Source organism: Grammomys surdaster, unplaced genomic scaffold (genome assembly GCF_004785775.1).
Source record: "Grammomys surdaster isolate TR1022 unplaced genomic scaffold, NIH_TR_1.0 137, whole genome shotgun sequence".
NCBI classification, from domain to species: domain Eukaryota; kingdom Metazoa; phylum Chordata; class Mammalia; order Rodentia; family Muridae; genus Grammomys; species Grammomys surdaster.
The window spans coordinates 13072405-13093295 of NW_021604595.1; the positions used below are offsets into that span (position 1 = coordinate 13072405).

A 20891-nucleotide genomic window follows, 5' to 3' on the forward strand; every position below is an offset into this window, starting at 1 on the left:
AAGCCCTGAGTTCAATTCTTAGGTGTGATGACCCTGGTTCTTAGTCCCAGCTCTTCAGAGATATAGAGATGGATCCAAAGTTCAGATAATCCTTGACTATACAGAGAAGTGGTTCTCAACCGACCTTATGCCAAGACTCTTTAATACAGTTCTTGTATTAAATACAGTTCCTCATATTTCGGTGACTCCTCAACCATAAAATTATTTTTTGTTGCTACTTCATAACAGTAATTTTGCTAGTTATGAATAGAAATGTAAACATCTGTTTTCTGATGGTCTTAGGCAACCCCTGTGAAAGGTTCGTGACCCACAGATTGAGATCCATTGAAATAGCCAGTTCACACAGGAACTGGGGTTGTACTTTCAGATGAGTTTTCCACCTCTCCCCATGGTGATGACTGTCTTTGTGGTACATAAATTATTGGAACACTGTAGATTATTGCAGCGTGCCAGTGTGTGTATGTGCATGTGGGGGGGGGCTCAGCCAAATCTGAAGACTGAGGGCACTACCTCTCTTCCACAAACACATTTGTACATTTCATTCTGTTACATGAATGATTTCAATAGCTTCTAATAAGAGCAAAGCACATGAATTAATTTGACTCAAAATGCCTTACAATTTTCTCCTTACCCATGCAACAGTTCAGTATTAAGAGCATCAACTGTAAAGCTCTACCATTGACCTTTGTGATCTAAGGTTAGGTTCTTAAATGCTCTATGCTTCCTCCCGTGTAAGCTGGGATAATTATGATAGAATTCACAAGGTTCAGGAACTATCAAATGTGTTAAGATACATACAAATTTTTATGATGTAGGCAAGTTGGGTGTCTTTGTTAGTTACATCTCCAGCTCTGATCAGGTTTTAGTACCCCAGACATACTATAGCCACTACTTTCTGCCTTCACAGATTGGCTTTTCCCCCCTCTTTGTCAATCTGATAACTGCGTCTTCATTATTCAGGACTCAGAAAAACTGCTACCACCTCTACACAAACTTCCTCAAGGCCCTGAGACCAGCCATCTGTCACTCAGTGATCCTATGGCATCCCCAGTAAATTTCGATTTTAGCACATGCACTTTCATTAATTGTATTTCAAAACCTGGGTTTTGTTGTTTGAACACTTACATTATGTCAAGCCCTGTTCTAAATGTATCCCCATAATCTCTTAATTAAACCTTGCCACAAATGTACAGCATGTTTTAGTAATTGACAAATGATATATATGTTGTTATTCCTTATGCATTGTGAGGTTCTTTATGAGAGACTCTACAATTCATACCCTTATCATCTTTGACTCATCAGTACTCAGCAAGGTGCCCTGTGCATTGTGGGTATGTGATTATGTTAGAGTCTCTGGATTGACCCAATTAGAAATGGCTAGAATTGAGAGAGAAGGAACCACACACAAACTACTGACATTGAGGGGCTTTTCAGGAGGATGGATGATGGCTGGGCCCGAAACCATGAGCATTATAAACAGAATGAGCAATGGCCACTATTAAATCCTTATTACTATATGAACATTTTCCATAGTGCTCACAGGTTAATGCGCTCTCGTTTGATTCTCTACTGTCATATAATCTCAGGTCTTTCCAAGGACATAATAATACAATTCATGATGACATTTCATTCTGTGCTCTTGCTTCAAGGGTCATATGCAAGTTTCTGGAGAGTTTCAAAAGGCCTCACCTCATGGGGTGCCTGCTTTTGGTGAAGGGTAAAGACACATTGGCCCTGGTAACCTTTCCTTCTCATTGAACATCAAATGCAAATTGCCACAGATTTAGAGAATTATAATCAGGAGCTAATTTTATCATTTCTATGATGATGGTCTAAGACAATAAACACAAATAAGTATTACTAAATTGCTACAGAATACACTTCGTGTAATTGAAGTCACGTGAATAAAGGAGATAAATATTTAACTTACATTGACATTTCTTCCCTGCCTATGACCATCGTAAGCTTTCTCTCTCTCTCTCTCTCTCTCTCTCTCTCTCTCTCTCTCTCTCTCTCTCTCTCTCACTCTGAGGATGGTTAAGATCAAAACTGTTACAGTAGCTCTGGATGACCTTGAAGCTGATTTTAGCAGAGGGAAAGCAATAGCCCAAAGGGACCCCAAAGGATGTCAATGAGAATTCATACACTACAAACTCAAATCTAGAGACACAGGCAATCTCCAAAGCCTCCAGACTGATCTTGATCTATTCAAGTAATCATAGCATAGACATGAGGTCTCTCTTTGGTTGCTAGGAGCTTGGGGTGTTATGGGAAGTGTAACCTGTTCAGGGTTGTCTCCTTAGGAACTACCACTGCTGGAACGAGGCATGGATGACAAGACCTGATCTTCCTGTTGGATTCGGAGGCTGGCAAGCTGTGGACAGCACACCCCAGGAAAACAGTGATGGTAAGCCTGCCTCTTTCCTATTCACTTGACTGCACACCTAGGTGTGTGGGTAGCATCCTTATTAAGAACCAACACTAGAAATGTGCTTGCTGGGCACGCATACAGGATTAACTGCCTGTCAATCAAATTTCAGTTTGTTTCAATAGTCAGCTTTACCCTGATTGTTTTACAACTTTTCGAAAAAGAATATAAGTTATATAATTCATCTACTCTTGCTTTGATAAGCAGTTTTGAAGACAAGGGCAAAAAAAGAATATCTGGGTAAGCATTTTTACTAGGGCTGTAAAATAAACTTCAGCCCTCCCTGATTCACAATGATGAGGTGGTAAAAGGCTAGAGAGAAAATAAAGACATTGAAAATAATTATAAATCACCCACTAAATTGTTGTTCCTTTAAAGCCTGATGCCTCCTGATGTTCAGTTTCAAAACCTGAGGATAGATATTTGTCTTCTAACTTTCCTACCTCGGTAGTCAGCAGCAACTGTGACCAACCCCAGACTTCTATAGAATCACACTCTTTTTAACATAAAGATACACATCAATGGACTGTAGGCCCCAGGCACACTCATCTCTGTTCTCTGATGTTGGTCCAAGATGGTGATGTCATACATCTTCATAGATACAGAAGCATTCAGTCTACAGCCATGATGATGTCATGCTGTGATGTTGGCTTTTATGGGGAAAGTGTCACGCTAGCTGGACTGTAGAGTTCAAGGAGACTCAAGGGGAACTAATATCAGCTGATCTCTTAGAAAGTGTTCCTGGATGGCTAAAGTTTAATGGATTTTAGGAACATAGACATGACCATGCTGAATGGTTAAATCAGGACCATTAGCTAATGGACATGTTTAGTGTCCAAGTTCTACAGTCGAGCCTGACAAATATCGTAAACAAAACAGTAGTCAAAGCAAGGTCAATGCAACTATTGAGGAGGTATCAGATCCAGTCCAAGTTATACTTCTGATGCTGTGATAAACACCATACTGAAAAGCAACTTAAGGAGGGAAAGATTATTTCCAGCTCACAGCTATAGTCCATCATGAAGGGAAGTCAGGGTAGGTGCTGGAGGTAGCTTGCTCTTTTCTTAAATAAACCAGAGCCATCTGCCTAGGGATGGTACCACCTACAGTGGACTCAGTGTTCTGACATCAATCACTGATCAAGAAAATGCCCCCACTGACTTGCCCATGGGTCAGCCAAGTAGATGAATTTTCCTGACTGAGGTTTCTCTCCCACAAATGACTCTAGCTTATGCCAAGTTGACAAAAAAAAAAATCCACAAAAAAAACCCAAAAACAGGATAGGTACCAGTTGAAGGGGTGGGGGGAGATACATACATAGCTTAGTGCATAGAGTTGTAGTCAGCAGAACAGAATTAGGAATACTATTGACCCATATTCTTTTCCTGGCCTTTACATTTGGGATTGGGTTAGCCTTTCTAATAGAACCCTTTTGACGATATACATTGGTCATCTGTCTCCTGTAGCCAATGGAAACATTTAGGCAAAGTCAGCGGTGAAGCTGGGGAGTACTGGTGTCTGTAGGACTGCCTAAGTGCTGTGTGCTGTCTTATGGAAAATTCACACTGCCTTCCTCTTCATTGTGTGCTACAGGCATGTACCGATGTGGCCCTGCCTCCGTCCAAGCCGTTAAGCATGGCCATGTCTGCTTCCAGTTTGATGCCCCATTTGTGTTTGCAGAGGTAAGTGGAAAGCTGGAGGCAAGTGCCATTTTCCACCACCGTCTCTTAACACATCAAAGAGTTAGACACCAGGTTGCTACTTCTCGATTTCCCAGGTACATCACGTATGCTTCCTGTCAACCAGACATCCTTCCAGCCTCGGGTTTTTTAAATGCTAAATGCAATTTCTACTTAACACTTTCCTGTCTTGAAGTTTTGAAGTTGTATTTCTACTAAAAGCAAGAGATTTGCGAATCTGAGTTTAGTTCTGGGCACCTAGGAACTGACACGAATAGTTCTGAAGACATTAAATGATGGAGTGGATCACCCAATTTAAACTTGGTAGGAAGTGGTTTATGTGTGAAAGTTTCAGAGTATGTAACTCCCATCTAAGACCAACCCAGCAGTACACATAAATCAATACACACACCAGCAGCAGCAGCAGCAGCAGCAGCAGCAGCAGCAGCAGCAGCAGCAACAACAACAACAACAGCATCAGTAGCAGCCAAAAAGAGAAGGAAAGGTATAAAGTGCTACTCAAGTAGAGAAATTTTGGGCACTTAATGGGTTGATAAAGATGTTAAGTAAAGAGTCTAAGATTCCAGAACAATAGGGAAGGAGCTAGAAGGACAGAAAACAGCTAATTAAATCAAGGTGAGAGACATCAGGTGAAAGAGAATATTGGGAGTCTCTTGGGGTGGGGGTAAAGGCATTAAAGGCTGAGGTGTAGAACTCTCTTGAGGTATATTTACAGCAATCAACACTGGAATGGTACCACTTCTGTACCTAGCTCTTGCTGTGCTATCCACTTCATCTTCCATTTGATGCTCATAGCAGTCCTTTTTAAATGAGTATTGCCAGTCTCCCCATTGAACCAAAAAGAAAATCAAGGCAAAGAAAAGCAGAGAGACTAATATCCTTTCCCCAGTAATGTGACTAATAAAGAGATGTGCTGAATTTTGAAACTGAGTGGACACTTGAGTTTAGCCTGGCTGTCACTCTGGAAGGAATAAGTACCTTTTTGTTTAGCTCACACCAGGAAAAGCTATGGGGAGCTCTGAGGCCCAGGTCCTCGAGGTGTATAATCCTTGGGTGGGAATATGTCAGTAAATCTAGCCACACAGCAATAGTGAAATGTGGCAATACCAAGAACACATGTAGCTACTGTATTAACAATACAGTCAACATAAGATTGCATTCATGCATGGAGACGCATTCACTGAGAAAATAGAGCCAGAAACTGAAGGATAGCACGCACCCTAATACTCTAAGGCAGGAAGTAGCTTGGTAGCCATGATTCCCTGTGTAAATACAGATGGCCCCGACCCATGATATCTCCACCTAAAACCTTTAAACATTATAATGGTGCAAAGAAATAGTACAAATTCAATAGAAACCACACTTTGGATTTTGAATTAGGATCTCTTCCTGGGATAATCACATATGGTCAGATCCTCTCAGGCAATACTGGGTGGCAGCAAGTGGCAGCTCCCAGTCAGCCCCATAATCACAGGGAAAATAACAGACACCTGCAGTGTGCCCTGCCACTCAGCTAAGATGTCCTGTAAGGGAGGTATAAGAATTGTATTTTCAGCTTATTAAATCTTCTATATACAATGAGTTTAATCAAAATGTAATCTTATCAAAAGCCAAAGAGTATTTGCCTTTTGATATGACCATAGTTCTAAGAGCAGAGTGCTGTGAGCTTACAGGGGAAGGAACAATGGTTATTCAGACCAAGGAGATTAGGAAGAAGTCAAGAGAACCTAGTGAGATGGCCCAGTGAATAAAATCATTCACTGCCAAACCTGGTAATATGAGATCAATCTCTGGGGCTCACAGAGCAAGAACCAATTCCTACAAGTTGTCTTTTGACCTCTACAAACACAACACAGTGCACACATTAAATGAACAGAAAAAAAAAGAATTTCCAGCAGAGGGGAGGGATTGACTTGAACATCCAAGTGCTACGTGTGATCAGCTAACAGCAGTACAAACTCAATAGCATACTAATGATGTATCAGGGTGTCAAATAAAGGTAAAGGCTAAAGAACGTCCATGTAGAGACCTTCACATCCTGAGAAATTAGTCCTTTTTTTATGTAAGCTAGGGAGAGCTACCTGTGCCAAGAGGAATCAGCCAGGATGCTGATAGCCTGTGGAACATGGGTTGGGTGGAACTGTCACTGAAGTTAAGAGACCTACCAGAGAGCTTGGATTGCCTCTCTATGACAGAGGTGAAAAAGGTTTTATGTCACTCTAAGCAACAAACAAACAAACATGCAACCTGCAAAAAAATATCTTAAGGGAAGTATGATTATATTTAGGCTGGTGATTTAAGAGGGAAAGGTCCCTTGTGAAGGGGAAGAAGGTATGGCAGCTGAGGCAGGAGCATGAAGCAGTTGGCTACCTTACCTCAGGAAGTCTACTGGTAGCAGGGTTGGCCTACCCTGAGCAACTCACTTCCTCCAGCTAGATCTCAGCTCTCTTAAAGGTACCACAGCCTCTCCAAATAGAGCTGCCAGCTGGGAATCATATGTTCAAATACATGATCCTGTGAGGCACACTCCCATTCAAAGGATAACACACTTGAGCTAGGCAAATGGCAGTAACCAGGAAAGAAGGGATAGTATTGAGAGGTACGTGGGTGGTCTCAGCATTTAGACAGCAGAAACCACAGATATAAAATCCACAGAAGGAGTGCACTCTATCTGCCGTTGTGGTTTCTAGAACCCTCTAGAAGCCTCCAGAGACCAGCCTTACAGTGCTTGGAGTTGTATCCATTTGATTTCATTTTGAGATTTGAAAATCTGTACAAACCTCCCCTGCTGTCATCTGACAGTTTATGATACTCTGAGAATCTCTTAATGGGAGATTGCTCTGAAACCCATGAAGCTTTCTTTTTTATACTTTTATTGTGCTTTATTGCTAGAGAGAAGGAGAGAGAGGATGGCCCTCCTTGCAGTAGTGAAGGTCCTAATAGCTGTTAATGCAAGCGCTTCTTGCTGTTATTAAATATAGATCAGGGTGTTAGGAATGTCATCAGGCTACACAGATAATTGCTCCTCGCTCGCTGCTGCAGAGGGTTCTTTGCTGTGCAGGCTGTTGGCTTAGCTTGGGCTGAACTCCAGGTCCAAGCTATTCGTCCGAGATGTATGAGCTGCCTAAAAGCATATGAGGTACTTTCTCTCAGGATGTGCTTGCTAGGACCCCATAGGAGTGAGCAGGAGATTTTAGCAACAGAGTCTCAGTGACTCAGGTTGAGGCTGACGAAGCCTCCCTCCCTCTCTCTACCTGTGTGCCATCCTTCCTCTTCCTACCTGAGGGATGTCAGCAGGTGGCTTGCCTGCTCTTGCTTCTCAGCATGCTGACTTCCCAGCCATTCCTCACCAGCTTCCAGACCATCCAGCTCATTGATTAATTGTCAGCTTTTCTGGAGCTTTCCTTGCTATCTGAAAAACAATAGAATCTGAAAGGGGAAAGATACATGGAAAATGGCCCCTTTCTTCTCTCTCACTTTTTGTAGAAGGGGACAGGAGGAAGCTTGCCTGGCATCCACACCTGGGATTCTGTGCCCCTCCCTCCTCCTGCCTTCTTCACATTGTTGACTTCCTGTAGGTCCAAAAGGATCCAGGTGCCCCTTCTCTCCCTGACACAGCATGGCGCAGGGCTTCTAAAGAGATAAGTACAGAATTGAATGGTTTTAAGTTTGCATGTTCACCTGACTCAGTGGTCCTCAGTAAACAACTGCTTCATGGGAAAGATCATTCTCTTCTGCCTTAACTGTATCCAATAAACTCTGCTGCCTTCTTTATATCACCTCATTGCAAACGGACACAGACACAGACACACACACACACACGCACACACACACTAATGCACATAGATATATAAACAACTGTGTGAGTCTCTCTCACACACACTTTTCACATACCACAAACACACAGACATACATACGTGCACACAAGCATGCATGCATGGCACAGACATGGTTTACACACACATACTATACACACACATGTACACTTGTAGGTCTCAAACATACATACAGCATATACACAAACAACACACTACACACATTGATGAACACACACACACTCCGGGTCAGGTGACTTTTTCGGTAACAATCATGGGTTTTTTGGACCACGGTGACTCCCTCTCCAGAGCTCGGCCTGTACTATCAATTCTCTATGGCAACCTTACAGATGCTTCTGGGAACTGTTCTCATTTCAAACCTATCATTGCTTGCTCAGAGTAAATCTGTTTTATAAGTATCTCCTACTTGGATCAAATACAATTTATCCATTCATTCAAATAATTTATAAAATTCAAGGATTATTTTGATCATCTTCTTAACCTTCCTCACAGTTTTTTTCAGGGACATCTTCAAAGGTATCTGAAGTATAGTCTGTCTCACAATCCCCAGCACTAGCCTCTGAGCTCTGTCAGTACTGAGCTCTGTGGTGAGGCCTCCTAGCTTACCTCACTCTTCCCCCCTCATCCTTCTGTCCTCCAAGAGTCAGTCAGAATCGCTCTTTGAGTTGCCAATTAAAATGGACCTTCCAATGGATTCCTATCATCTTTGTACTTAAACTGAAGATGAATCTTGATGAATCCTGTGTGGTCTAGCCCCTGGGTTCTCTCCCACCCATACTTTGTTCATTTCCCTCTAGCTCTACTGGGCTTCTTGCTCTTTTTCTTCCTGTGTCAGTGTTTCTCCAAAGAAAGTGCCACACCCCCATTACCCTCTCTCCCTTTGGTGAAAAATCAGTCAGTTGAGGGCTCATGTGCTGTTTACTTCAGATTCCTGTTGTCTCATCTTCAATAAGGCTTACACACACACAAATTCACACACACATGCACATACACACTCATGCACATGCACATATAACTGGGATAGAATCTCTGTAAAGATTCTCTGCATTCTCATCACTAGGAGCAATATCTGCTGCAATGAATGAATAATATATATGTACATACAAACACAAATACATGTATACATACATAACACATACATACATACAAACATGCATATATGCATACATATACACATACATATATACACACATACAAACATATATACACACATACATGCATACAAACATACATACATACATACATACATACATATAAGCATACATATTTACATATATCCAATAAACAGAGAACACTGATAAAAACATTATCTTGGAGATGAGGTCCCAGCTGCATCTTATGCTAGGAGTCCTTATGGGGAACAAGGAACATGTATGACACCGCAGCGAGCATCCACAGCAGGCCCAGCCTCCCATAATCACAAACTACAGGTGTAAAGTACAGGGTGAGTGTTTGGCAGTTGTGTCAGGAGGTACCTGGCTGAGCAGGAATCTAGGTTCTCCATATGCTCTAGGGAAAGCAATGCTTTCTCTGTAGCCTGTAGCAAGGTTGTTTCTAAAGATAAATGGACAAAGAAAAGAGACTTTATCCTGGGGTCTTGAACTTGAAAAGTCATCTCCATACCCAGTAACAAAGAATATGGAGTACACCATGCTGTGGGTGCAGCAACAAATTTGCAGGGATCCTCTGACGTACTGAGGGTCCAGCCTATCTCCCTGACCCCCCAGAACCTGAAAAACAACACAACCTGTTCAGAAAACACCATGTCTTACCAGAGGCAAGAGTGCTATGATACGAAGACAACACCAGTCATGGCAGGATGCCTGACTCTGTGTGGCCCTAGACTTAGGTGGTCACTAAGATTGATTTCCATTCAAAAGAAACAAAAGACAAGACAGACCACAAATACAGGAGATTCACACACCAGGTGTAAGTACACACCTGTAATTCCAGCCTTTGGGAGGCTAAGAGCAAGTCAGAAGTCAGCCAGGGCTACATAGTGAATGCCAGCCCGAGCTGAGGTACACAGGATAACCTGAATCAAAAGTAAACGACAGGCACTGCCAGGAGGGTTTGGTGAGTAAAGATGCTTGCTGCCAACCCCTGAAACTACACAGTAGAAGAAGAGAACGAACTCTTGCAAGTATCTCTGATCTACACAGATGGTCCTCCCGATACACAAAAATGAACAAACAAATAATTATTAAAAACAAACATCAAATCCTATGTGGTCTTCAGCCTTCCTGATAGCGTGACCCTTTAATACAGTATTTCCTCATGTTGTGATGACCCCAACCATAAAAGTATTTCATTGCTACCTTGTAACTGTAGTTTTGCTACTGTTATGAATTGAAATGTAAATATATGATATGCAGAATATCTGATACTAGACCTCCAAAGAGGCCACAACCCACAAGTTGAAAACCACTACTGTATACTGTATACTGTACACTATACTATACTATACTATACTATACTATACTATACTATACTATACTAATGCACTATGCTACACTGCACAAGTTGTACTGATCTACATAGCAACCCTTCAATCAAAGTCATTATCTATCCCACGGGCAGAGAAAGTAGCACAGCTGCAAGTCATTCATTGCAGGGTACCTATACATAACTACTGCTGCAGCCTAGGCAGTTGGCTGCGGGGGCCTATCACCTGCATCTTTTTGAGTACATAGATTGTTCATCTTTAAACATGGATATGGAAGCAGTGTCCCAGCAGCTGGACTGAAAGCATGTTGATGTCACTTCGCCTCTGCTCTGGGTACACATACAGAAATACTATCTCAGCCTCTTGTTACTCCTCTCCTCTTCCCACAAGGGACAGTGTTGTTGGGCTGACTTGGGGCTTCAGCGCTGTAAGTTTCTTCAGCCACAGGTGACCAAAGTCCAGGACTGAATCACTTCATATTTAACCTTGTCCTCCTGGGAAACTAAGCTGTGGGGAGGGTTGGGATTTGGGGGATACTTACCCTCACTGTTCAGAGAGCTTGAATGTAGGGAAATGGCCATCATGCCTATTTTGCCTCCTACAAAAGGGTTAGCATTCTCAGGAAACTCATTGAAACACCCCCAAAGAAGAAATGTTTCTTAGGTGGTTGTCTGATCTTTCTTGCTCTGCTTTCAGGTGTCCCATCTCAGTCTTTCTTTCCATCAAGCCCTAAGCCTGGTAGTGCCTAGGTGGAAGAGGAAGTATACAATGAAGTTCAAGGGGATAGGGCCATCTCAGGGCAAAGTTCAAGGGGGTGGGGCCATGGGATAGCCTAGATCAAAGAATTAGGACTAGCTGTGGACTACTAGTCCAAAGTGAAGGTCAAAGGGACAAGATCTTGACCAGAAAAAGTGAAAAGTAGAGGGAAAAGGCCGTGGAGCCAATGTCAAGACCAAGAGAATGAGCTATGGATGGGCTCAGGGATTGTACTTCTCCAATAGCTCCCTGACACCAGCCCACAAAACTTTACTTGCCCTGATGAGTCTTGGTGTTGACATCCTTAGCAAATAGAATAATGCAGACTTTGGAGATTGATGTTTGGGGCTTCCATTGTCGCCGACAAGATGTCTTGAAACACTGTGGGCCTTTACCCGGTGTTCACTGCACTCCCCTTAGCAGAGCCAGAGTCGTGTGAATTCAGAACATTTTATGAGGTAGTATGGAAAGTTGTTCCCTTTAACCCCACATTTTAAAGTTAGGAGTATATCATCATGTTCTCTTCCTTATTCCATAATGGCCATGCCCGTTTACGTCAATTAGGAAAATTTTAAGTCATGTTCACATAGATCTTATCTCACTCTGGACAAAAAGATTCCTATGAAACTAGCAAAGCAGGAGTGATGGATTTTCATGTTACAGAAGCCAGACCTGAAGTTCACAGTGATTAACAGGGCTTCCTGCAGGTCCACACCCAGCAACGGAGTTCAGGTTTCCCACAGCTACTCTCTCTGGACCTTAAGGGGTCTTGCACCTGCCCACTTTCCTCTTTCCTTCCCTCTTTCTTCAGCTCATTGACTCCTCTGCACCCTGCACAACTCAACATGTTACTCTTTGCCCATCTCCATACTAGTCCATGCATCCACAAAGAATCTTGGAGTTATCACTGTGCCTAGAGTCCTGGATACCAGAATTTCTCAGGCCTGGGTATTCATTAGGATCATCTGAGACCATTTTTAAAATATAATGTATTTAGAACCACACCCAAGCCTCCAAATCAGATATCCACTTGTTTTTTAAGTTCCCCTAGATGATTCTGACTCCCTAAATCTTCCCTCTCACTATGTCAACTCTGTAATGGAAGGACCAGATCTATTTTCCTCAACATTAGGGCTCTGGCACTTTGGACGCTATCTGAGAATGTTATTAAATAATACATAATTATCGATAACATTTACTGAGTGTTACCTCTATGCCAGGCACAATGGTAAGTAGTTCACGTGCATTTATTTCATTTAATTTTGCCAGTAATCCTGTGAGGAAGGCACTTTTATTACCTCTCTTAAAGGAAGAGGAGCTAAGCTGGGAGAGGACTGGAAAAGCATATACCAATGACCACTGGCAGTGTTGCTGATCCCCTGATAACCCATAAAACTACAAAACAGGGAGTATATGCCCCATAGTAGGGACCCACAGAATCCCCTTCCAGGCAGACCTAACACTGCCTCTAGAAAGCACAACAGGGACACGGAATCTTGGAAGAGCGTGGGCTCTGCTTCATCCCAAGCCACTGTCTCAAATTTCTACAGTTTCCTTTACATGCTGAAACACCAGGAATTGTCCGAATTCCTCCTAGATGGTTTAATTATGTATTTCATAATTAAGATACATAACTAAAATACATCTTGCTTCAATTGACACTGTTAATATGACTGAAACCAACAGGGATTTTTTTTTCTTATGTAAGAAACCTTGAAGTGGGCAGTCCAAGATCAGTCCCTTTGAATGATTTACTGGGCTTGTAAGCCTCTGTCCTCTCTGCCAGCCTCTCATGACTGACCAAACTTTTCTGTCAACAGCTTAGAGCAGTCAACAGCTCCAAGTAGTATGTCACTCCCAATGAAGACATCTAAGGGAGAAAGGGGGCAGACTCTCCTATGTCCCTCTTTCCTTTTGTAGCAGTTAGGTTAGAATTCTTTCCAGGAAGTTATCCAGCTGACTTTTTTCCCTCCTACAAGTAGGTTTCACAGCCTTCACTAACTTAGCAGGGTCCAGAGAGGCAAGGAATAAACCAGATGCTTCCAGTTTTCCCAAACAGGGTTGAATTTAACAGGAAGAGAAAGGAGAAGAAAGAAATGTTCACTGATAACGTGCCTACCTCAGATATTCTTCCTTGAGTCATGACTGATCCAAAGTAGATTCCCATTCATAAGTTTTAAAGCATTATTGGTGTTTGTGTGTGTGTGTGTGTGTGTCTCCGTGTCTGTGTATGTGTGTCTGTGACTGTGTGTGTCTGTGTGTGTTTGTGTGTCTGTGTGTATGTCTGTGTGTGAGCATGTGTGTCTGTGTGTGTGTGTCTGTGTGTGTCTGTGTGTGTGCATGTATGTCTGTGTCTGTATGTATGTCTGTATCTATATATGTGTCTGTATCTTTGTGTGTCTGTGTGTGCCTGTTGAGATGAGGTACATGCATGCTATGATATGTATATGGAAGTCGGATTACTCTGTGATTTTGGTTCTGTACTTCTCAGGTGGTCAGGCCTGAATGGCACACACCTTTATGTGCCATTATGGAAGAACCATAAACTCTAGCCTCAGAATGTTTTTAAAAAGAGTTTGTCCAGTAGCTTCACTATTGTTAAAGAAGGGAGTACAACAATTCTATGCTCTAGATTTCTACAACATGGAATGCTAAAAATTTTGGAGATGAGAAATTTGCTTTGTTTTTGTGTTTTTGTTTTTGTTTTGTTTCGTTTTGTTTGTTTCCTAACTGAGCCATGGTGTTTGTGCATCTGTGTGTTGTTTGAGAGGGCAAAGTGTGGTGACAAATGATGGCAACAATCCCTGTTCTTTAATCAGTTTGTGTGTTGGGAACTTTATATTCTTCTCAACATTATAATATACAACACAGATTGTATTAACCAGAGCCATAGAAAATCTGGAAGGAGTTTCTTCTCTCCTACTGAATGTTGGTGCCCCTGACTGAACTTTTTCATGCCTTCCTCTTCACTTCCTTGTCTCTAGTAACCCTGTTCTATTCTCTTCTTCAAAGCCAATGTTTCAGTTTCCACAAGTAAGTGAGAATGTGTAGTATTTGCCTTTCTGTATCTGGCTTATTTCACTTAGCGTTATGTCTTCCAGTGGGACCTGCACTCCACTGTTACAAATGATAGGGTTTTATGCATTTTTATGGCTAAATAATATCCCTGTCTATGTGTACCACATTTGTTTACCTAGTCACCCACTGATTAGCATCCATATTAATTACATGTTTTAGCGATTTCGAAGACTGCAATTAGAAACAAAAACATTTGGCGATGGTTAATGCTCTCTTCTTCTGTTCCAGGTCAACAGTGATCTTGTTTACATTACAGCTAAGAAAGATGGCACTCACGTGGTGGAAGCTGTGGATGCCACCCATATCGGGAAGCTAATTGTGACCAAACAAATTGGAGGAGATGGCATGCAGGATATCACAGATACTTACAAATTTCAAGAAGGTAATTTACTACAGCCAAATGTATTTTTTCCCAATTCCACTTAGTACTTTTTCACTGTCAAGATGAAATATGTTCCTGAGAATGCCCTGGCATCAGCAGCATCTGACATTAAGGGCAGAAACATAAACTCTCACAAGCAGCAGACACCCACACGTCTTCATTATTTTGCTTGCTTGTTTTGAGCAAAATTCCCTTTCCCCTGGCTTGTGAAGTGAGTTTATTTCTAAATTCTATTTCAGGAGACTAGAATGTATTCTTGCTTATATGAACCTTAATTTAAGTAATCCCATTAGAACATACTATCTGCATTATATCAATTTAGTTACATAATAGAAACCTAAGTCACTACTTCACATTTGCTAAGTACTTTATGGATTATTTTTAACACATTGTTCCATTGGGTTGTCATGGAAACCTTCTGATATATAGGATAGACTGTTAAGATCATGCAATCTTAACTAATTTAAGGCAATTTTATTGTAAGCTAGTTTCAATTACAAAGTACTGATATGGTGAGGGGCTGGTAACTTTTATTGTAGAGTACTTTTCAAATGGTGCTATTGTGTTCAATTACATCTAAAGCAGTACTGTCCCCACAATCCTAACAGTGAACAGGACACAGTTTCTGTCCCCACACAAAAAGTAGGATCATTTTAAGAGAAGACTGTCAGAACAGGGAAACACACTGGCTCTTATCAAAAGAGCCCAAAGAAATGAAGAGTCGGAAGGACCTCATTTAAAGAAATGAGAGTGAGGTTTCAGGAAATGGAACCATAGCCAAAGACAGGAAATGTGAAACAGATCTAGAGGTTTAGGGTACCACAGACCTCAATACCCCTTCTAGCTTAGAATACCCACCCAGCTGGGCAAGGATGCTAGCTGTCTTGAGAGCAGAAAGACACAATATCTTTTGGAAATGGTTCACCTCCAGAGATTCTTAAGAGTGACATTTATTTTAGTGAATGAGTAAAAATTATGACTAATTAGCATATACTAAATATTCATTGGCATTCCTGAAGTACTAATGTGTACAGGGTTTGTTTTTAATGTTTTCTGTTGCCTTCTTGCTCTTATTTACAAAGATGATTTGCATTATAAAGACAAAGCCTGCTGAACGGAGACAGGTGTGCAGGGTTGAAGTTTAGAATTTTTGTCATCTGAACTCGTGACTCTTTCCTGTTTTTCTGAAATGGTTCCGTCTCTGGATTTGGTAATCATCCACTGCATGAAGGAAACACACAAAAGAGAAACATCTCTCCCTCCTCTTGGTGTTTTGACTTTTCTCTAGAAGGAAAGTTAAAAATGATATAAACACAATAAAACCAAGCAAGTAAGCGATGCCTTCTCTTACAGAGATGCAAAGAAAAAGATTTGGAAAGCAAAGGGGAAACTCCTTAGAGGATGGGGAAGAAACTAGCTGGGTCCACAGCAGCCACTCAGCAGCCTGCTTTTAACCCCGGAGCACACTCACCCCACATGAGGCTAGGGGCACTACAACCCTGCTATGTGCTTTCTGTGGAGGAAAGCAGAGTCAGTCCAGTCATGCCAGAAGGGGGGTACTATGACATGGCATGGACAGATGACTCAGGTGCAGAGGACACGCAACCAGAAAGGGCCTTGTAATGCTTACAATACTCAGGACACAAACCGTGTCCATACCATGTTGACATCTGAGCAGAATGGACAAAACAATTCATTTGGTCCCATTCTGATAAACTGGCCTCCTTAACGCCATGAGTTCATGATGTATCCACTTATTCAGCACACTGAATTGGAACCTATGGTCTTCAGTGTGACTGAAACCCTAAGTCTGGGCTCAGTAGAAAAGCATTTGCCTTGTTTGAGTCTCACTACCACCAAAACTCCTATTGGGCCAAAGAATAAATCAGAATTTTGGGTGGTGTGGGGGAAAGAGATCTTTGGGAAAATGGGTAAAGCAGAATGGTGGTGTGAACGCCTTTCTTTTCTACTGATGAGGTTGTAGTGCATGAGTGGTGAAGGAGAGGTGAGCTCGCCATCTCTGTGAGCAGTACTTCGTCTCGGGAGCAGATGCTAGAGAAGGGCAGCAGTGAGCAATACTGGGAAGAGATGAGAGCACTCAGCAGAGCCCAGCTACCATTAACTGTCAGCCCCAGAGGTGACTGTGGAGGCCAAATAGGAACGGGGCAGGATTAGCCATTAAGAGAGGAAGACACACACCTGTGAAAGAGAAACTGAGGATTGGCCTGTGATATACAAGTGTTAAAACACATTGTTCAGTTCATCGTGAGGAAAGCTACTGAGGTCAACAGTCCTATTCCTTAGCAAGAAGATGAGACTCGAGGATAGGGTGGTAGGTGTTTTGAACCAACTAGAACTCCTAATACATGTGATTAATTGTGAGAGACATTTCAACCACCTCCTGGGCCAAGATTTGACCCCAAGTGGAGAACTCATCTCTTGATCAAAGATAACACAAATACACCACATTCTAATTGAGCAGATAGCCCAGTGGAGTGCTATTCTGAGACTCTAGGGACTCCAATAGCATGTAGTGGGGGAAAGGGATTGATTATTGATGTCTGCTCCAAGTATACAATAAATGCCAGCAGTAACTGCTCATGGCTATGGATTAGCCAGTCTGGGTCTCAGGGTGCATCTCTTATAACTTCTCTGAATCTACATATACTGAGGATGGACACTAAAGTGTCAAGATGAATGAGGACAGAAAAGAAACTATCCAAGATGCAGGGATGAACTGACAAACGGTTAAATTGTGGAGAGGTTATTTTTCACTTCAACTAAAACTTAATATCAGTTTTAACTTTTTTTTTCCAAATATAAGATTAAGAAATGTTAAAGCTTTGAAAACCAGAATTCTGAAAATGTTCTGAGGCAATATGTCCTCTTTTATGATGGTGTCTGTTCACTCTTTACTGCATCCGTTTCTCTGCTATTGCTTCTCTCTTTCTCCCTCCCTCCATCCTTCCCTCTCACCTCTCTCTATTTCTCTCTCTCTTTCTCTCCCTGTCTCTCTCTCCCTCCCTCCTTAACCCTTGTATCACTTAGTACACATGTTCGTTCTGTGCATCTGCCATCCGACATCTTGAGAGACCTGGGAAGAGGGGTGTGGAATTATACATATCTGGTCTGTTTCTTCCTCTCCGATGGACCCTATCTGCAAACAGAACACCTTTGAAATGAAAAAGAACACTCTTAACTGCACAGTATCATGTGGGATCAGTGTCTGCAGGTATCGTCCTGGTTACCTAACTTCCTGATGATATTCAACCCTTTCTTGACATCCTTCTCTTCTGTCTATAACAGAACTCTCCTCTCTCTACCACACCTAACCCCTGTTGTGTTTACTGCAGCACTCAATAGACTTACCTTTCTACAGTTCCCTCCAAATGCCCCTTGATTCTGGCTCTCCTCTGTGGGCCCCATGCCTACCAAATTTAGGTTCTTCCTGGAGAGCTGTGGTTGACTCTCACAGATGTAGTGACCACTCCCAAATCAGCATCTCTCCCCAGGCCTTATGTATGACACAAAAACCTGAAACTGAATCGTCGAAAAGTCTACTTCCTCTTCCTTCTCTCCACTCCCCTGGCCTGCCCACTCATTCTTCACTTTCTATCCCAGTGAAGACAACCACTATGCACCCACATTTAACTACCACAGAATTAAGTAGCAAATTCCCATCTGAAACAGCCCTCAAGGGCACCTTTTCTCTCTGGCTCCATAGCCATACTATGAGACTAAAACAGCACCCTGTGTAGAAAACCTTAATACAGAGCCTAGCACATGATGAGGGTCCAGTATGCAGAAGAGGGCCCACTATGCATGATGAGGGCCCAGTATGCATGGTGAGGGTCCAGTATGCATGATGAGGGCCCAGTACTAGTTAGTTTCACCTTCTAATAGTAATGCTAGCATTGCTACCATAGTGCTTGGGTATTTCAGACTACATTTTTGCCAGGAAAATTAGCTGAGCTTACAACTCCCTCTTCAGTGTAAACCTTTCTCTCCACGAAAGTGCTACTCTGTGACATGTCATCCTGAGCCCATCAAAATAACCTGAGCAGAGAAAATAACCTTCTCAGTGCCATCAGAATGATTCAGGAATAACCCTGAAAGCCTCGCTACCTGACTTTTTGGTCTTCTTGCTGTACTGCCTGATCATCCACAGCTGCCACATACAGCCGCCAGATGAGCAGCTGCCACCATCCCCGAGTAGCCATGCTCTGATGAGCAGCTGCCACCATCCCCGAGTAGCCACGCTCTGATGAGCAGCTGCCACCATCCCGAGTAGCCATGCTCTTGCATGCCTCCTTGTTTTTACCCACTGTGCTGAAAAGAGGGCTCCTGTGCCACCCAGGCAATCTAAGGGTGTTTCATGTCTCACATCTCCAGGTTCCATGTAACAATGCCTGTCCTAGTACCTGTGATCCACAAATTTCTATAAATCTATAAGTGATAGCTCTTCACTCATCCCTCTATAGCCGTGAGTGAAGGACACTTTCATAGTGATGTCTAACCCAATGTGTGTCCCCAGGACTCCAAAGTTGTGACATAACCAAAGGGGTAGTCACAGAGCTGTGATCTCATGAGTCAACTAAGCTGAGTACACTCTACAGAAGTTATTGAGACAAAAGTTCTGCCTTGAGCTGAAATTAGCATACCTGCAAGCCTCCTTCCTCCAGATCCTCAGTACCTGCAGGGACTCAGTCCTAGTGATATAAAGGTCACAAGACAGATGGCCTTCCTGCCCTCCTGGAGTTTCCAGAGGGAGGTGACATAGCACAGGGCAAGTACTGTTCTGAGGAAAAGTAAAGAAAACTGGAAACTCGTTGGTGTGAGGACTGGGGTCTGGAGCTGTGTTCTCAGAGTAATGAGAACCTTGGAAGAGAGAATGTTGAGACTATGGCCAGGACAATGAGAGGATGCTTCATCCAACCTGAAAGGACTAGTTCAGAAAGCAAAATTTGGCTCTAGATAACGTTTTACTGGTGCTAGGACACCAGAGCACTCATAATAACTGCTACAAAGCAAGGACAACTCCTTTGGGCCCTGACAAACCTTGCCATTCTCTCCTTCCTGGAATGGCCTGCCAGCCTGCAACTGCCTCAGTCATAGGACAGGAGGAAGATGGAGTCTTCACTGTCAGACCAGCCTCTCAGCTTGCTCAGGGCACAAGCCTCACTTTGCCCCTTTCTCACACCTGGACCAACTCAGTTCCTCTCTCCCAAGGCAGCCTCTCACTGGTTCTTTGTTTGCTGCTCCAATGGACTTCCTGTGCTTTGGCTAAATGCATACTTGGCCTTCATCCAAAGTGATAATTGTTAATGCTCTCCTTCTCACGGACCTGTTTTCCAGTTGATCGCTGCTAAAGTAGTTTGCTGAACTTTCCAGGCTGGGCTTTCCCTCCTTCCTTCCCTTCCTGTCTTCTTCCATTGGCTTCATAAACATATGCTGGAGCCAATTCTGGTTCTAGACCTATTGTTTCTGGTATGTTCTTACAGTCTTGACAGAGAAGTTTATAACACACACACACACACACACACACAGAGCCCTGTAACATTACATACCCTTATATCACTGGTGGCATTCATAGTGCCTAGCTTGTGGTTGTTAGAGGCTTAGCAGAGCTGTTGCAAGCAAGCACGCATCCCATGGCCTGCCATGTAATTAGCATTTAGTGCTAGTTTATAGCATCCATTACCCTCCTCACCATTATTGAATTCAGTTATTAATTATTTGACTTAATTTTTAGTATAGTAGAAGATAACATCTTTAAATTAGCACAATTAGAAAAGCCAACATTCCTATCTTAAAGTGATTTCCCCACAACCAGTCCTTCTCATACTGAGCTTTCATAAGCCAAAGAACTTGCCTCTGTCTTTTCATCTCTGTCCTCTACCATGAAAAAAGCTATCGAGAGATGCTTAGGATAGAGAAGAGAAGGGCCATCCATCTTTTGTACTTCCAACAGCCTGCCACTGCAGCCAAGTACTTTATCCAAACTTTGGAGGTATTGCTATTCTACACTTTTTCAGGTAGTCAGGGTCTGAGCACAGCCCCCTGTGAGGCCACACTTAGGTCTCTGTTTCCTGCTTCCTCTCCTGCTCTTCTTATTTTTCTCTCTGTGTCTGTGTCTCTGTTTTTGCTCCTCTCTCTTTCTCAATGTTTGTATGTTCTCTCTCTGTGTCTCTGACACCCTCTCTCTTGCTAACTCTTACGTGTGTGTGTGTGTGTGTGTGTGTGTGTGTGTGTGTGTGTGTGTGTG

The 20891-nt window shown here is 42.6% G+C and overlaps 1 protein-coding gene across 1 annotated transcript in view; it reads left to right on the top strand.

The window, feature by feature from the left end:
* Window positions 1–20891, top strand: part of F13a1 (coagulation factor XIII A chain) — a 165649-nt gene that overhangs the window by 114673 nt on the left and 30085 nt on the right. The window contains exons 9-11 of the mRNA XM_028763226.1: window positions 2304–2407; window positions 4022–4110; window positions 14473–14626. Of these exons, the coding sequence (XP_028619059.1) occupies window positions 2304–2407; window positions 4022–4110; window positions 14473–14626 (347 nt within the window). The remainder of the gene's footprint in view (window positions 1–2303; window positions 2408–4021; window positions 4111–14472; window positions 14627–20891) is intronic.